Source organism: Halichoeres trimaculatus, unplaced genomic scaffold (assembly GCF_033239565.1).
Source record: "Halichoeres trimaculatus isolate MK-OKI-2021-1 unplaced genomic scaffold, fHalTri1.1 fHalTri1_scaffold_10, whole genome shotgun sequence".
Classification (NCBI taxonomy): Eukaryota; Metazoa; Chordata; class Actinopteri; order Labriformes; family Labridae; genus Halichoeres; species Halichoeres trimaculatus.
The window spans coordinates 28,371,741-28,390,764 of record NW_027437187.1 but is presented as its reverse complement, the minus strand read 5'-3'; the positions used below and the strand labels follow the sequence as shown (position 1 = coordinate 28,390,764).

General features: G+C 39.3%; 1 protein-coding gene across 2 annotated transcripts in view; it reads left to right on the top strand.

Moving 5' to 3' along the window:
* Nucleotides 1-738: 738 nt before the first annotated feature.
* ano3 (anoctamin 3) overlaps nucleotides 739-19,024 on the top strand; it is a 51,738-nt gene continuing 33,452 nt past the window's right edge. For both annotated transcript variants that reach the window (XM_074678336.1, XM_074678335.1), the window contains exon 1: nucleotides 739-970. In XM_074678336.1, coding sequence (XP_074534437.1) covers nucleotides 856-970 — 115 coding nt within the window. In that variant the 5' untranslated portion in view covers nucleotides 739-855. The remainder of the gene's footprint in view (nucleotides 971-19,024) is intronic.

Below are 19,024 nucleotides of genomic sequence, written 5' to 3'. Positions count from 1 at the left end.
CAGGAATCCCCACTCTGCTTCTCAGCTGCATGCTGAGCTCTGTTGTGTAGTCAGCCCTGATACAGTATTGATTGTTGTGAGTTTTTCTCACCGGGTTAGAGGCTTAAATGTCTGACAGAGCGAAAAGTTCAGACTGGAAAATGTCAAATAGTGTTTAATATGACTTAAAGTGATGGGTTTTGTGTGTTTGTTTGGATTTGGACTCTGTCAGCATTCAAATCAATGTTTTCTTAATGTATCTCATGTGGTAATCTCAGTGTGTTTCAGAGATCAGCCTACATGGCGTGGAGTTGGAGTGATTGACTATTTCCTGTGGGATATGTAGATTTAGTCTGGATTAGTAAAATGGTGCTTAAATATTCTCCAAATTTTATTGAGTCAGAATTATTTTGGACTCAGGAATGAAAATGAATGAATAATGAAGATGGTGGACTATTACATAATAGTACCTCCTGGTCATCTTAAGAGCGAGCCCTTGCTCCCTCACACTCTTCATCACTTTATATGACGCCTCGGGGTGAGGGCACCCTTCTGGACGCGGGAAAAAGACGATGATTGATGAAGGGATCGATACACGTCCTTGTCGGTCCATTTGAGATCTGCTTGCCCTCAGTGATTTCCCGCAGCTTACTTTGAGTCAGTAAATCAGGATGAGAGGGGAGGAGGGAGGGGAGGGGGGGGACGTGTCCGTCTCAGGACCTCCCCTCCCGCCCGTCACCATGACAACAGCCGTGGATGGTGGTGGAGGGGGAGCTCTTAGACAGGTGTTGCTGGGGTTTGCGCATCGGCCGTGAGATCGTTTGGCAGGATGGGAGCTGCGAGAACACCTACGCAACCCCATCATCATAGTTTCCCATGTACTCTGCTTTCCTGCTCTCTCTAACACGGGATTCAATTAACGCCGTGATCGCACTGAACGCCGCAATGGTGCACCACTCGGGCTCGATCCAGTCCTTCAAGCAGCAGAAAGGTTGGTGGCTGATGTGATGGTGATGGTTTGGGTTTTGGTTGAGTGTGGTGAGTTTGTCTCTGGAGTTTGGGGTGTGAGGTGAGACTCTGGAGTCTCAGATTCTGGACTTGCTGTGACTGACGGGGAGTTGGAGGATGAAACGTGAACCTCGTGCGCTTTGATATTTTATCCACTACTTTATCTAACATCGTCCGGTTCACATGAGATGTTGATGAGACGGCACTGATCCATTGAGAGGATGTTTCTCAGCAACATCGCAAATATCAGGCACTCACTGAATCTCGCTTTAAACCACGTTTGTTATTGCACAGTGTTTTCTTTCTCTGACCTTTCTGCACAATTCCTGCAGAGCTCTTCTCGTAAAAGGTTGTTTATTTGAACTTGCAGTTATGTGAGCTGCACTTACAGACATAATGCATCTGCTCCTGGAGACCTGCTTAATAAACACTCACAGCAGCAGTGCAAACAGGCTGATGTTACAGTGATAACATCAAACTGTGTGAGTGTGTGTGTGTGTGTGTGCCTGGAGGAGTAAGGAAACAAACTGTTGTGCAGAAATCTGCAGAGAAGAGTTTGTTGTGCACCTGTCTGGAAAATGTGTACTCAGACTCAGAGGATCTGACAGTGATAAAAATACATCGGCTATTTGAGGCGTTTGAAAGATGCTGTCATGGATTCAGATAGAAGCTACACTTGCACGACTCAAGTTGTCGACAGGGATTGGACTCTTTTTGTGCTTTTATCAGAAAACACTGACACATGCTTCATATTTGAACCAAATTTCTTCATGTTTAAATTAAAATACACATTCACCATTCTCCTCTGCTGCACCAGTATTGATTTTAAACCCAAAGATGAGCTCTTAATAGAGCAGTATTGGCTCTCCAACACTTTGTCTTAATTATTCATGAGCTTGGCGTCTATATTTAGACTCATGGTGAAGAAAAGAAATGTCTTGTTTTCATGCTGACACAGGCTCACAAAACAAGGCAGTGATGACCTGTTTTTTTGTCACCTGTCTGTGAATGATGCAAACGTCTGAGAGATTATGATGATGAGAAGATGCTGAGCTGAGCAGCTTGAAATCTCATGATGGAGGGACGTCCCACTGAAGAGGCTGTTGGCTTATGTGCTAGTTTTCTAAGCTGTTTTTTTAGTGTGGAAATGAAACCAAAGAGCAGGGGAACGAGAAAGTGACCCACATGCTCACTATTGACTTCACCATGCAAACTGTAATGAGCTTAGCCCCTTTTTTAAAGTCTGAACAGACACTTTTACACTTTTATAATCTCATCATTGTTTCATGCAGCACTGTTTCAGATAAAACCCCAGCTGTCAACACTATAACATTCAGTCTACAGCACACTGGACATAAGTCCAGCCATCAGGACGCACACAGCAGCAAAACATGGTCAGATTTATGGGAAAAAATCAGACCACAGGCCTGAGGGCACACTCAATTTTACATTTTCTGCTAAGTGCACCATTACAGGGATAGTAAAGTGAGACATTGGCTTGTGTTATACGGGCTATATTGGCTCACAAAGTCATGCTAAAGCAAAAATCCCTAAATTATGCTGCACTTAGTCAAAGACAATAAGCAACAGCCTGTGAGAGCTTTTAAACGGTTGCAGCTTTGTGTCCCAGCTTTTACAAGAGATTCATGATTTCAACAATCCTAAGACTTTAATACTGAAGTAAAATCTTTGTCGGATTTCTGAGCTGGAGATGAAGACACGTTCTCATTTGCTGTCAGACTGCAGAGATTTTGATAGAACACGGTTCATGAAAATACTTCCTCCTCCTGATTTCGCCCAGCTGGTAAAAACGAGAAAATAAAGCCACATTTGGACTTGAAGACCAGTATGACTCACAACCATCTGATATTTTTCAGAGTTTGGGTGAATTTCAAATGTTCTTTGGCAGACACATCATAAAGTCAGATTAATCATCAGCACATTGATGAAACTTATCGACACACTAACCTCTAAAACTCTTCAAGTAAAACAGGAATGACACAAAGTCTGGGTTAAATCATCAAACAGTCTTTAGTAAGGCTTTCATTATTCTTTATGCAGCATTTAGGTCAGAGCGGCACCAGAAAAAACTGTGCTGTGTGATAATATTTTTCTACATTGCTAAAACAAAAACAAGTGCAACAAATAACGAGATATCAGAGCACATTATTCGCCAAAAAGTTTTCTGTCAGTGGAAAAAGCTTATTTCTGTTTCTGCATTTTCACTTTTCTATCCAAGAGTAGCTGTGTGCTCACTGAGATTCGTCTGACTGCATTAAAATAATGTGCAAGCAGGACCATAAAACCCAGGACTCCTTCCAAAAAGGAAAATGCTCTCATGCTGTGTGAAAAGCACAGCTTGTTGAAGCTCTTCTTTTTAATCATAATGATAGTTATGATGATGGTGATGATCATGGCGATCTGATTTTATCGCCAGACAGTCTGAAACTCATCCTGCATCACAGCAGCTCCTTTTCAGAACTCAGCAGACAAAAATACGAAGATGCACACGATTCGGGACAGCATTTTCAGACATCAAACAGAGTGTTCAGAGGCCTCCGATATGCTTTTGATCTGGGATTCAGCTCCAAGTTCAGTTTAAGAATGAGTTGGTGTATGAAATAATGCTTCAGTCTTACTTTATTAAAATGTGGGATCTTGTTTCTCAGTTTAATTGTTAATAGTTCATAACTACTGTTTAGTGCAGACATGTCTAAAAGGCCCAGTGGCCTGTTGTGGGCTAATTGTGGGTCAAGGTTCATTTACCTGTGGCACTGAAATTATCACGTTTTCACTTATATGTACATTTACATTTTCAGTCAAGTGCACAAACAAAACCCAAGTATATCTCCTAAAGTCTCACTAAACTACATTTGGACTCTTTGTAGGCTAGGTGTGTCTAAATGATTGTATTTATAATGATGTGAAAATGTGCTTCATTAACATCCAGAGTTCAGAAAACACATAAGAGGACACAAGATAAGATATAAGTTATAAAATGGTGCAGAAAAATGGTTCAGAATGCAGGACAAGAAATATTTGAGTCTAAAAATGTTAAAAAACAATTCTGATAAAATCCAGATCCTAATCTATTAAAAAAACATCCTGACATGTGTTTCCAGTAGCGTCCCTTTATATGGACATTTTGCTTGATAAGACGCAGAGTTTGCTGTTGTTTACAAAGAACGTTATTCTCCAGAGCTGACCAATTATCATCTAGTATCAACAGAGATGATCTGCAATGATGACATTTATGGAGTGGTTATTTTTTTCAGATATCACAAACAATGATGCTTGGTCAGTTTTACAAAAGTCAGATGTGACCCTTTCTGAACAAAGTTTGGACAGCCTTGGTTTGGAGCAGAGTTAGGGTTAAAGATGATGATGGTAGCCTGTCTGTTCAATGTTTTTATCACAGGATGAATTTTGAAGTTTCTGAAGTGGTTTCCGGTTCAGCCAACCTCCCACCCACCCCCCAAAAAAGTTATTTAAGGAGCCCTTATCATTACACAGCTGAAGTGATATAAGTTCTATCTTTAGTTTTTGATATCTATCATTGTAATTCACAAGGTGTTCAAGATTTAGTTGATGAGTGGCTGTAGGTTGATGCTTCTTGAGGGTACTTGGTATGGCAAGGTCTGGTAGCTCTTGAATCTAGATCATCTGTTTCAAGTACAAATGTGAAAAAATGAAACATCTTTTTTTTCCATCAGATGTGGAAAATTACTCCTTTTTGTTTTTAAAGAGTTGAGTTGAATGATTTGAGTTTTTTTTAGAGTTTGGCAAGGAGAAATATTTTATGTCTTTACTTTGAATGGATTAAAAGTGTGATGAAGTTTTTTTTTTCTTTTTTTTGCTGGTGCTTTTGTATCAGAATAATTACCTCCTCCAAGGAGGTTATGTTTTTGGGAGAGTTTGTCTGTTTGTCTGTTTGTTTGTTTGATGGCTAACAACATAAATCAAAAGTAACAAACGGAGCTTGATACATTTTTAAAGAAATGTTCAAAATGGGATAAGGAAGACGTGATTAAATTTTGGAGGTGAACTGGATCACCGTCTGGATCCAGGACTTTTTTAAAGAATTCTTTGAGATAGGGCTGTTTTCACCATATGTGTATATAACTCCAGGATAAATGGTCAGATTGCTTTGCAAAACAATACAAGACAAGGTCAAATCCTAATTTTCAACACTGCCAGGTAACAAATTATGGTGCAAACCTGCAACTAACACCAACTTGTCGCAGATAGTCTGCTGAAAGGGAGTATAACATTAAAGTAGGACTAAAGTGTTGCATGACAATCACAATATGCTTAGCGGAGGTCTGTGCTCTCTGAGTGCTTTTCTAGTTTGCCTTGTAGGAAATTGTCTCATTAATAGATGACAAAAACTGGAATACTAAAGTAGCTGCAGCCTTCAGATGTTTTTCACTCTAATAGGCAAAGTTTGCAGCACCAAGAACCAACTTTTAGGAAATCAATATTGTGTTAAGAACAATATCCTGCTCTTCTCCCTCTTGGAAACAACATATGGATTAGTTATCACTATAGTTTGTACCCTATAAAAGTGTGAGCTACTGTTCTGTGTGTGTGTGTGTGTGTGTGTGTGTGTGTGCGTGTGTGTGTGTGTGTGTGTGTGTAAGTGTAAGTAGAGTTGGCTACAGAGCCCCTCTTGAACTCTGAATGTGTGCATGTACAGTAAATGTGTGTTAGAGCCTGTGTGAGTTTTCATGTGTAAACCTTTTGTGGCACAGTCCTTAGCAGGCCACCTGTCCTCTTATGCAAGCTGGCAGATGGTTTTATAGACAGAGACATTAATTTCAGGGCAGATTTGGGCAGAGCGCGTCCCTGGTATCATCTGTGACTCTCTGAGAGTGTGAGGAGTGTGAGGCAGACAGCAGTTTGATGGAAGATGAGCTGTAAGTCTGTTAAGACTGTAGCATGGCAGGTAGACAAACAGTTAACAAAACGACGACACAAAGAGGCTCTTTTTGTTCTGTGTGTAAGTGTGTGTAAGTGTGTGTGGCACTTACCACTTTCACAATCTTTAAATAGTCAGCCTTTGTTTTTGTTGCTAGGTTATGAGAACAATACAGGCAGAAGTTCAGCTAGAAACCAAACTTATTCAACATTTTCATCACGTCTGCAGAAACAAACTAATTCTGCTGCTGTTGAACCATTCTGCTGGGAACTTTGAGCTCTATGTTGTTGACTGCACACACACACACACACACACACGCACTCCATAGCTCCTGTCCTTGATGAGTTGTTTACGTGGACGGCCGAGGTTTATCAGAAAATCCTGTGATGTTGCGGAAAGCAGAAGAAATTAGAATCCATAAGAAGGTGCAGTGACGCTACGACCGCATAGGGGATGAGGGGGGCAAAATATAGAGATTGAAAGAAAAGGAAGATGTTTAATCTGCTTCTGCACAAATGATGTAACTTGGAGGTTGTGCCAGGATTGTGTAATGAGGTTCTGAACCGTTTAAAGCGGGGCTAAAATGTGCCATCTGCTCTGAGGTGTGTTAGCGGTCAGACTGCACGTGAGAGACAAAGCTGACATGTCTGAGAGATCAACAGAATAAGGTTTAACTTAAACTAAAAAGGGTCTAAAAATCTAAACTTGTCCACTGTAAATAAATAATGCCCTGAAATTAAAATATGGAAAGGTTCAAGAAGGTGAAAAGTTTGATGCTCACCCATCAGATGACGATAATGAAGTCTACATTTAAGATTAAAAAGTTTCTCATTGTGTATCATATCGATACAACTTAACTAAAGATATTCCCAAAACTGGGAGATAAAACTGTATGTTGGTGCAACAGATGGACAGAAGGTTCCTGGTTCCACTCCGGGCCTTTCTGTGAAGTCATGGATGTTCTCCTGCATGATTCCTCCTCCCTCAGTCCAGACATGCTTGTCAGGTTAATTGGTGACTCTAATTTCCTGGTGACATTGAGCGTGTCTGCTTGTCTGTCTGTGTGTGTCAACCTTGTGATTGACTGGCGACCTTTACAGGGTGTACCCAGCTGGGATCAGCTCCAGCCCTCCCCGCACCCTGAGCGTGATAAGCTGCACAGATAATGGATGGATAATGTGAAATCATGGATGTGCCTCACTGAAAACCCATCATCTTAGCCCTGCATGATCCTTCAGATTCTTAAATGGAAGTATGTCCCACACATTGACAGTACTCCACACACCTCCATGGCTGACATACTGAGTGGAGCCAAGGCCTCGTAGAGATAATCTGTCTGGTTGAGACTGATGTCAAGCTCCTCCTGCTTACAATGACTCTCTCTAATGCAAGGATAAAATGGCAGAGATCTGTAAAGTTGACACAAGAACCGTTTCTCATGTTGATTGCGGATAGTTCAATGACTCTTATGTTGCACAAAACAGAGGCCTCATTTGTCAACAGAGCTGCCAATCAATCACCTTTGTAACATCAGTCAACTGATTTAAAACACATTTCTCCATGATGTGAACACTTGCACAAGAACCAACTTCATAAAAAAAACAATATTTAGCTTTTTTTATCTCTGTCTTCAATTTTACTTCCTTTTTATTATATTTTTTTGGACTATTTTCAGACAGTCATTTAAAGAAGACGGAGCATTAAATAGATCAGGTGAGAAACAGAGTAAAAGAAAAGGCACCACAGGTTTGCTAGGTTTGCTGTGCCAGGCTTTTTGCTACAGAGCTGAAAGTTCAGTTCACAGAACACAGGACTGAACCACAGAGTCAATCCAGTATATTTAAATTATTTATTGTTGATCAATGTTGTATCTGTTATTATGAAGGAGGCAGGGTTCATATGCTGCACCCTGTCACCAGGAAAAATCTCTAAAAGCTGTAAAAGTAAATCAGATGTGGACAGAACTGTTGGTACCCTTCAGTGCAAGAGAGAATAAACCCTATGGTCACAGACATAACTTGAAGCTGACAAAAGTAATACCAAACTAGAAAAGCACTCAGAGAGCACAGACCTCCACCAAGCATATTGTGATTGTGATGCAACATTTTAGTCCTTTATGTTATACTCCCTTTCAGCAGACTGTCTGCTACAATTTGGTGTTAGTTGCAGGTTTGTACGATAATTTGTTTCCTGACGGTGTTGAAAATTATGATGACCCAGTACATATTTCAAATGACGGATCTTAGTATCCAGAATATTGCCAGGATCTGGATCGTACTTTTACATCTGTCAGAAATTATGGTGACCTTGTCTTGTATTAAGCAATCCGACCATTTATTGCATAGTTACATACACATATGGTGAAAAAGGCCCTATCTCACAATGATAAAGAATCCTTTAAAAAAAATCCTGGATCCAGACGGTGATCCGGATCACCTCCAAAGTTTATTAACTTCTTCATTATCTCATTTTGACTATTACATGAAAATTTCATCAGGATTGTTACTTTTTGAGTTATGTTGTTCGAAGACAAACAGACCGACAAACTTTTCCTAAAACATAATTTCCGTGGCGGAGGTAATTCAAGTATACTGAAAAATAACTTTGGAAAATCAGAAATTGCTCGTCAGGTTGGTTTAACAGTAAAATTGGCCTGGGAAAAAAAATGATGCTACCCCTGGCTTAATATTACTTTTTGCACCTTTTGTGACTCAATTTTTGCGATCAAGCCATTTCTGTAACTTACAATGAGCCTTCTGCACCTGTTGACAGGTATTTTTGGCTCATTCCTCATAAATAAACTACTCCTGCTGTCTCAGGTTTGAAGGCTGCCTTCTCCAGACTGCATGACTCAGTTTGTTCCTCAGATGTTCTGTAGGATTGAGCTCATACAGCTCATAGGAGGCTTGTCTAGAATACTTCCACAGTTTTGAGTTTAAAAGCTTGCAATGAAATATCAGTAGATTGGATTTAGACCCAGTTTGGAGTGTAGTAAGTCATTTGTCACACCATTTGTCTAATTAATGTAAATAATTCAACAAATGATTCAAAAACTGGTCAGCAGTTTTTCTGTAAACTTTCCACCAAATGAGAAGGAATAAAAGTCATGACCTTCATGGTTGAGGAAGAAAAGTTTTTATACCAACCACACACTGCCATGTGTGTTGAACAAAATCTAAAATTTGTGATAACTTAAACTTTTGTTTTTAGAAAAAATTAGACCCTTGAGACACCAAATTTAGGTTGGCAGTTCAATGCTTGGTTTTGAACATTAATATTGCCCATGTCCTATAACAGGGTTGGCCAACCTGTGGCCCGGGAGCCGTACATGGCTCTTTGCCTTTCAGTGTGTGGCTCTTTGATCTATTTATATGAGTAGTAATGTAAAATATTGATATATTGATGCAAACGTTGGGATCAGTATCGATCAATACTTGGGGGATGAGGTTGGGAATGATACTTAAGTTTCAGTTTCTCTTCTCTATATGTACTCCTTTCATTGCTCATGTGCTCATAGCTATCTAGATAGATAGATAGATAGATATATAGATAGATAGATAGATAGATAGATAGATAGATAGATAGATAGATAGATAGATAGATAGATAGATAGATAGATTTGTCATTGACACGGCTCCAAGTGCGAATTCAAACATTTACTAACACAATAGATGCTGTATTGAAAATTGGAAATGTATTGATTTTCATTTGATGTCATTTTTTATGTGTATTAAAAACAAAAAGTGACTGGAAACAAACAAACAAACAAAAAAAACTGAATAAAAGACAATAGTCTTAAACTAGACCCAAATACACTCTGTGTGTCTGCAACAGTGTGTTCTGGATATTACTTGTACATTTCAGGAGATTGTACAAAAACTTGTACACTCCATAAAAACCTGCTGATTTTCTTTAGAAGCTGTGATATCTGTGATGTTATCCTCAAAAACACTTTAACCTCAAACTTTATTCTGAATGAGTGGTAGCTGGTTTCAAATTCCAACATAACTGAAAAGATATTTCAAAGTAAAACTCTTTATCTTGGAAAGCGCTCTTGATATCTGCACCATAGATCACTTGTCATTTGATATTCATACTTGGTCAGCAGGAATCATCGATGTGCCCACAGCACTAACCGTATAACGTAAGATATGAGCCGCTGCTAATGATATCGCTGAATGCTCCCTGTGAGCTCACTTCATCTCTGCGTTCTTTGATACTCTGCCAGGCGGAGGATGAAACACACTTTAATTGCTCCGAGAACGTTTCAGCAGGAGAAGCTGCAGGCCTTGCCTCGGTCCTGCCTCCACGTGATAATTTTTCTAAATGCACCACAGCAGCATTTTCTCCAAGCGTGTGTGTTTTGTAGATGTTTTTTTCTTCCTTGCCCACTCCTCTGCAGCAGGGATCCCCTGAAATGCCCTCTGTACGAGGAGCCAGTAATGATAAGTTGGGCTTAAAAAACGCCCTGATGCAGAATGTTCCTCGGCTGTGACACAGAAAGCACTTTGGGCTCAGCACAGATGAATAATTGAAGGTATAGAAACAAAGAGGCATGATGGGAAACAGCCCACTAACCTGAATTCACTGTTAGCTACATTTCGCAACATCCTGGCAGTGAAAGTCTCAATGGTGTCTTTTCAGGTCTCTGGCAGAGATTGCGGTACAAAAAACGTGACTAAGAAGCAAAAGTAATGTTCCTTTTTTTACGCGTTTTCACTCCTCGAACAGATTTCCACAGCCGGTTTCACTTCCTCGATATCTGAGGGCTTGTAATTGATCATAAAATCCTTGATGTTTTTCAAATGATACAGTTTATTTTCTCTCTGCTGGCTCTGTCTGAGCTCAGACTGTGTTGGCGACAGTCTTTAACAGACATATAGAGGAGGCATGATGTCACACTGCTTAGGATGTGCTGCAGAAATAAACATGAGCAATATCACAAAAATGTATTAGCTAAACACAACCCCTAGTTTTAAATTCTCTGTTTGACACAAGCAGAAACAAACGTTCAGCATATACACTATCAAACCCACACTGTTTAATCTCACTTCACAAAACCGTCATGGACAAGCCGCCCAGGAGGAGGACTCCAAATCCCAGATCACGACCTTCCCTGAAGCCTGTCCAGCTCGCCTCCCTCTGGGCTCATGTGGGTGTGTGTGAGAGTACACACAGAGAGAGGATTGTCGTCCGGGCCCTGTGTCATGCTGATGCACAGAAAATCTGGAGGTGTTTTTTTTTCTCAGCATCACAGCTCACAGCCAGCGTCCACCTCCTGGGTCTCTTGATCTGCTTCTTTTTTTAATCGCCACCACAGCGTCTCTCCTCTCTGTGCTGGATTCACAAACACCGTGGCAGCCCACAGACTCCTATACCAACTGGAATATAAACACATACACACATGGAGTCCATGCACACACACACACAGAGGATTATCTTTCTCCTGATAAACCAGGCTGTGCCGGCACACAGCGAGATTAAACACAGGATTTCACATTGGATGAACCCTTTATATATTTATATAAACTTACACAATGCACTGTTTTCAGAAACTGCCCTCAGGTGGGGGCAGAGTTCACCGAGTGCTTGCTTGATGATCTTCAGATACCCATTATCACATCTTAAATTTCCACAGAGGCTGAGAGATGTAATATTATTTCCTCTGCACCTGGGATAAATTTTCCACAAACCCAATTCCACACAACACAAATCCTGTCCAGTGTGTGCGTCTATTATTAACTTCTGCGATCCACTGGGACGCTAGATCCTCGCTCCTACAGGTCCCATTAGCTCACTGTACTCTGATGCATCATCTCAGACATGTTGAGCCCTGCCGACATGTCTTTTGGGATTATCCCCTCAGCATGAAATCCAGTAAATGTACCTTTATAATGATGCTGTGCGGATATGAAGCATCAGCCATACGCCATTGATCACTGTAATGGAGAGACGGATAGCAGGGCCCTCTAACTCGACAGTTATATTGAATAAAATGCATCAAATAATACACAGAGAGTGAAAATGTGGCACTTTGAGCTAGATGCTTGCAGTAAATACTCAGATTTTCCAGCAAGCTGCTGTTGTGGGTTTGTTGCTGGAAGAAACAAACTTTCTGACTCACTGGACCGTGAAATCGAGACTTTTAAAAATGTCATGGCTGATGTAAACAGGACAATATGTTTCTTTAGAGAATACTTATGAAACAACCTGCAGCTCAGTCAGGACTGAGTTGAAATATTGGATTTTATGTAAGCGCTTAAAAGCAGTGAAGAGGAATGAACACTGATGTTTACTCTGGAAGTAAACCTGAGTTCAAATCAGATCCACGGTCCGCTGCAGCATCTCATCCCTCACTCTGTCCTCCCAGTTCAGCCAGGCTTTTACTGTCCTCTCCTCTAAACTAGAAAACTAATTTTTGGGAAAAAAAAAAGATTGATTAAACATTTACACAAACTGACTGTTGCATAATGACCACCTGCTTCATATTGTGCTGGCTCTCTTTCCTTTCATCAGGATGGGCACAGACTTGTTCGACATTGGCACAGAAGATTTGGCAATTTTTCATACTCGGCTCTGCTGATCACCCTACAGTGCACGTTTCTTACAAATGTGGCTCAACTTAAAAGAGAAATAAATGGACTTTTCAACAATTTACAACTTACTGCAAAGAAGATTTTTTTTTCTTGAATTTTTTATTGAACTTGAATTGTAATTTTTTTGGTTTTTTTATTTACAACTGGGATAATAGCTTAGCAAATATTTAGATTTAAATGATGAACAATGAACATCTGCACAAACACTAACAGAGCAAACAAAAAAACTAAACAAATGGGGAGAGAAGAGGGAAGGGAAGTCAAGAGGGTTCAAATACAAAAGCAGTATTGATGTAGGAATATGATGATAAAATTTTCTACATTATTTTTTTCATATCTTTAGACATGAAATGAATGTGAATCAAGCAGTTAAAAAAAGAATGAATAAATTAATAAATAAATAAATAAATTAATTAATTAATTAATTGATGATGATGATAATAATAATAATAATAATAATAATAATAATAATAATAATAATAATAATAATAACTAATTAGTATATATTGGAAAGCAAAGGAAAAGACAAAAAAACTGTATAAACACTTATGTGTACCTACATACGCACATGCATACACGAAAACATACATGCACACACACACTGATATACATACACATTCTTTACTCTATTCATCTCCATATCTATAGTGATAAAATTATTGTAAATTAAAGTTTAGTAAAGTCAGTCTTGAGTTATCTGAATTATCTGAAGTCTCCAATCCCTCTCTCCCTTCACCTCCCATCTCCCTACCCTTGTGCACTTTCCTTTAACCTTGTGTTAAGTTGTGTATACTGAGTTATCTATTGATCTGTTTTTCTTTTTTTATTTTTTGGTAGCAAGATATGATATCAGGGGTTTCCAGGTGTTGTTAAATAGCAAGACATTATCTTTTAAAGTGTACCTTTAAAGAAGAATTGTTAAAACAGAGAAATAATCTATTAACCATGCTCACACACATGATACTCGGTGATGAAATCTCACCTCTGTAGAGAATCTATTTCAGATAATATCAGAGAAGGCTGGCTTGGCTGCACTATCATACCTCTGTAACATTCGTGTTAAAGCTACATATAAAAGAGGACAACACTCAACCACAGAGTGTTTCTGACATCAGCTGTAATGTGACAGGTTTTTTTGTATTATATGAGTGATTCTTGAGTTTTCCCTGGTTTTTCTGGTTCTGTTTTGTAGTTGCACTGTCTGTGTCTGGTTTAGTTTTGCCTCCTGCCCTTGTGTTTCCCTCCATGTCTTGTTGGCTTCTCGTGACTTTCATCTGTGTCTTGTTTTACACCTGTATGTTGATTACCTCCACCAAGGAGGTTATGTTTTCGGGAGAGTTTGTCTGTTTGTCTGTGAACAACATAAATCAAAAAGTAAAAAACAAATCTTGATGAAATTTTCAGGAAATGTTCAAAATTGGAACAAGGAAGAAGTGATTAAATTTTGGAGGTGATCCGAAACACCGTCTGGTTCTAGGATTTTTTAAAGGATTCTTTATCATTGTGAATTAGGGCCGTTTTCACCATCTGTGTATATAACTCAACGATAAATGGTCAGATTGCTTTGCAAAACAACACAAAACAAGGGCTGGAATATAAAATATTCACTGGGTCATCATAATCTTCAACACTGTCAGGTAAAAAAATATCAACAGTCTGCTCTATAGCATTAAAGTAGGACTGAAGTGTTGTGTGACAATCACAACATGCTTGGTGGAGGTCTGCGCTCTCTGAGTGCTTTTCTAGTTACCATATGTCTTCTTGTTGTGTGTCCCAAATCGCGTACTTCTGCACTTACACTCACCACTTTGAGAGCATAAGTGCGTTCACACTGACAGTCAAGTAAAAAGCGGTGCACTTTGATTTCTCAGCTGGCACACTCAAAACGGTCAGAAAGTGTGTAACGCTGGACACTTCTCACACTCAATGGTCTCCATGTTGGCTACATAGAGGAAGGGGTGGGGATGGATCAAGCGATGGCTGATGGATGTAATCAGTGCAAAGCAGAAGAGTATTTTGGAAATGGTTGTGAAATGCGATCGTATAGTTTCCTCTAAGTGCGAAGCTGCAGATTTTGATTTGATTCTACAGTGTAACATTTTGTACACTGTTCCAGTAAGTAGAGAGTGTGCGCAGTTCACTTCATGTACTTAAGGAAGAATGTGATTTAGAACAAGGCAATAGTGTCTATGTTTGTTCAGTTTGTCTTCAGGTCTTCTTGTCTTCCTTAAATTATGTATTTTCTAATTTTTTTGCACTTTGGATTTTGGATTTCTTAGACTTTGCTCTGCACTTGGGTCCTCCACTTTTCATGTTTCCTGCCACCTCCAGCAGATCCAGTAGGTCCCAGGAGTTGCAATTTGAGGCCAGTTGACACTGGGTTGGATTGAGATCTGGGGAACTTAGTGCTCAAATCCATTGTGGCCACTTTCTTTCATTGCTCCTGGCACATTCGGGCTTTACCGTTGGACAGGAGTCAGCATGAGCCGCCTGACTGGTCTTCGACTCTGCATCTCTATACTCAACAAACTGTGATGCACAGCATGTTTTTCAGACTTTTCCATCAGAATCAGTATCGACCATTTCAGCAATCTGAATCCAGGCGCTTCTATGTTGGATCAGGCCTGCCTTCACCCCTCACATGCATCAGTGAACCTGGGCTTGCTATGACTCCTCTCAGCTTCAACACTTTTGGTCGATACTGACCACTGCAGACTTAGAGCTGCTGATTTTAAGAGCCTCTGAGCAAGTCTGGGCTCTTGTTTGAGCATCTCACACCTTTCCTTTGGCTTATTGTTCCTGCTCTAACATATCAGCTTCGAGGTAAATAATCCCACTTCCTGGCAGGTGTCTTTGTAAAAAAATAATGTTATTCATCCGACCTGTCAGTGGTTGTAGCAGTAAAGCTGATCGGTGTACACTCTTGTAAAATATTTATGGGACAAACTGTTTTATGAGTGGATAAAACTCCAGCTACAAGCAGTTCCAGTGTGCGTCATGCTCTCTAGTTTTCCCTCTCTTATTAACTGTGTAGCTGCAGCTCACAAATTTGACTCATTTTATTTCTGAGGGGCTGCACAGTTAATAAAGAGTGCGATTAGTGGCTCCCCTGGGCCTCCGAGCTCACGTCTTTAACTGGCTCCATTCTCACCCAACAGCGCGGGGAAATCCCGGCGAGATCTGCGACTTGAGAATGAGTTATTGTGCAGCTCGCAGCGCGGACCCCCAGGATGCTGAGTATGAATTATCAATGCAGCTGAATGAATGTTTCTTGAAGGTCACAGTGAGAATTCCTCACTAGAGGTCACATTCTGATTTACAGGAAGGATAGAGAAAAAGAGGGAGTGAAAATGCCTTAATTCATTTCATGAATAAATATGTCGCTGACGCAGAACTGGAGCCGCTGCCTGCTGTGAAGGTCAACCTGCTTTCTGCACTGCACGTTCATTATTGTTATTAACCTCCCAGTTTCTCTTCACAATTCATCTTTACAGTATCGCTCAGTCACTTTTTCATCATCCGTCAGCCCTGCTCTCAACATATTGCTCATTTATTGCCAGAATAACCTTGAAAAAGACCTCTACTGCTTTTTAATTAAACAATGACATGCTAATGAGAAAGCTTTGAAGCAGCGTGAATCAGGGCTGTTATCCCACGTGTCTGTTGGAGTGAAAGCAGCACTAACAGGCGTGTGTGAGTAGTTTAGCTCTGTGGTGCATCATCATGCTGCTGTTGTCTTATTGAGCTGAGTGATTTAATGGAGGGGGAGTGCTGATGGTTTAATGCACTCCTCTATGAAGGACAGCCATTATCACCAGCACTGGAGACCATAAAAGGATGGACACGCTGATAGCTGGTGTGATTTCTCCCTCCCCCACTTTTTCCACTCTCTCCTCAGTTCATGCATTAGATCTGAGTAGGGCTTTAATTAAGTTTCAGTCATGGTTAAATAGTTTTATTATACCTTGGTACAGAGAGAGTAAAGTTCATTCTGATGATTCTGATGAGATAAAAACTAAACAGACAGAAATTATACGCTAGGAAAAAAGCAAACAGACACACAAGGGAAAGTTACAAATAAGCTTTTAAGCCGACGCCAGATTTTATCCACACATGTCTCTTCTCCAGCAGCTTCAAGGACAACAAGTGAACTGAAAAGAGGGAATGAATCCAATGACAATGAATGGTAAAAGTTTTAACAAATTTAACTCTGTTCACTGTTTATCTGTTCATGCTATCCAAATTTAATCAAAGTAAACACTCATGTAGATCTCACCTCCTCTTTCCAGAACATTTCACAATATGATACTGGGATTAGGGCCACCAAACAAAATCCTTTGGGAGTAAAACCAAAGAAGAATAAGGTTTTTTTATTAATATCATCAGTCCCAGTTCTGAGATTAAAGTCAGGATTGCAACTTTAAGTGACTTTATAAGTGATCTTGAAATGTTCTCACTTTTATATATTTGGCAGTTCATAATCCACGATTTAAAATAGGGATGTCCAGATATTACATTTTCACTTCCGATACAATACCGCTACAGCAGCATTGAGTATTGACCGATACCTATATTAATCCGATACGATATCAGCATTAAACGTGCATACTTTTATTACTTATTTTGAAGTATGTCTGTCATGTTAGCAAAGGCTTGATTAAGTGATATTATTCAAACAAAGAACAGTAGTCAGCAACAGTAGGTATGAGGAAAAACTGACCCATTTATTATTAACCAATGGGTAACAGAAATTTTAACATTAAACATAAGAATATACTAGTAATTGTACAAAATATAGAATAAATTAGAAGACCCAGAAAATAACCTAAATAAATCAAATAAAAACAGCAGGAGCGGAGTCTGGAATGGACTGCTTATATCAGAGATTTTAGATGCATTCCGATATAATCCAATACTTGTTTTTTTGCTGATATCGGACCGATATCCGATATCAATATTGGACTGGGAGACCTCTAATTTCAAATGAGATTATCAGCACCAGAATTGGTTATTTCTAATTGCTATTTATAAGTATCCAGTACACCTTGGGTACATTAAAGCAGTGTTTATCAAATTATTGTCTGCGGACCGCTACATGTACACAATGAACCACCACAACCGTAAGTAAAAAGTGCTTTTCTAACAGAACATTTAAAGAAAAAGAAGTAAATATATAAAATAAATAAATAAAATGTGCAAGTTATAACCATAGACTGTATATGTGGACAGCGTGGCTCCACCATTTACCATTGTACAGTTTTGAAGCCAAAATACCCCGTCACAGGCGCAGCCATTGGTAGCAGTTGTGCAGTCAGAGTCTGTGCAGTAGAGACTGTGAGGGATTCTGGGAGAATCTGAGTGGAGCCAAGTGACAAAAATACTATCCCTGAAAAAAAAATACATAAGAACAGCAGCTGTCAATCATAGTTAAACGTTACATAAAATCTTGTTTTTAACCTCGTATAACTAATAGAAACAAAACTTTTCAGAAAAAAGAGGACTTGAATACAAGGCAGCCAAATGAAATCTTTAAACCACCACAACAATCAGACATGAGAAGCATTTGTATGAGGTGTATTAATTTTTTAACCATCTGGAATGACTGGAGATCCTGGAGAGTGACATTTCAAGCAGTGCTACAGTACTATAAATAAATACACTACCTAGTGGCTTTGTCTCCTACATAGATCTGCCGTCTGTTCATTTACTTCAAAACAATTGCACATCTTGGCAAGAGTCACAAAACACTACTGATTCTGGTCACAGGTGTCACTGCAATCAACACTAAACAGTTAGTCCTCACAGTGCCTCTGAGGTCTGAATTTAAAGAAAATGAATGAAATCAGAATTCTGGCTGTAACTCTAGGATTCAGAGACCATGTCAGAATTCTGATTTTTTTTGTAATCTTGATTTTACTTGACTGAATTGAAACTTAAAATTTTTACTTCAAGGTCAAAACTCTGTCTGTTTTTCTGACAATTCAGGGGGAAAAGTCAAAACTCAGAATTCCAACTTTGAAGTCTGAATGAAAAAAAAAAGTTAAAATAAAAAGTTATGTACCGGACTAAAATTAAGAAAAAGAAACTTCTTTATTGACTCTAATCTTCTTCCAAATATACACCTGAACTTTTCTTGTTACATTATATTTTTGGCTTTTTCATGCCTTTTTTTTAGAGATGAGCAGGAAATAGGGTCAGAGTGGGGTGTAACATGCCGCAAAGTTGCCTCACTTGAGGGATAACTCTACCTCCACCTACAACATCAAACTATACCAGTACCCGTACATAAGCATTTTGATATTTAAAATATAATTCAGCAGTACATCATACATCAGCACAGGCGTTTAAGTTTGCACTAAACTTGTTACTGTTGTCAGTATTTTGGATCTATTTTTGTGAGACGTTATTGTCTCATGAACCATCTTTACAGTGCATATAGAGTAACTCAAAGCTTCTATCTTTGAAGAAAATCAAATCAGTTCCTCTCAGTGTAAAAAATCTCTCTTGGTTTTTGTTTTATTGA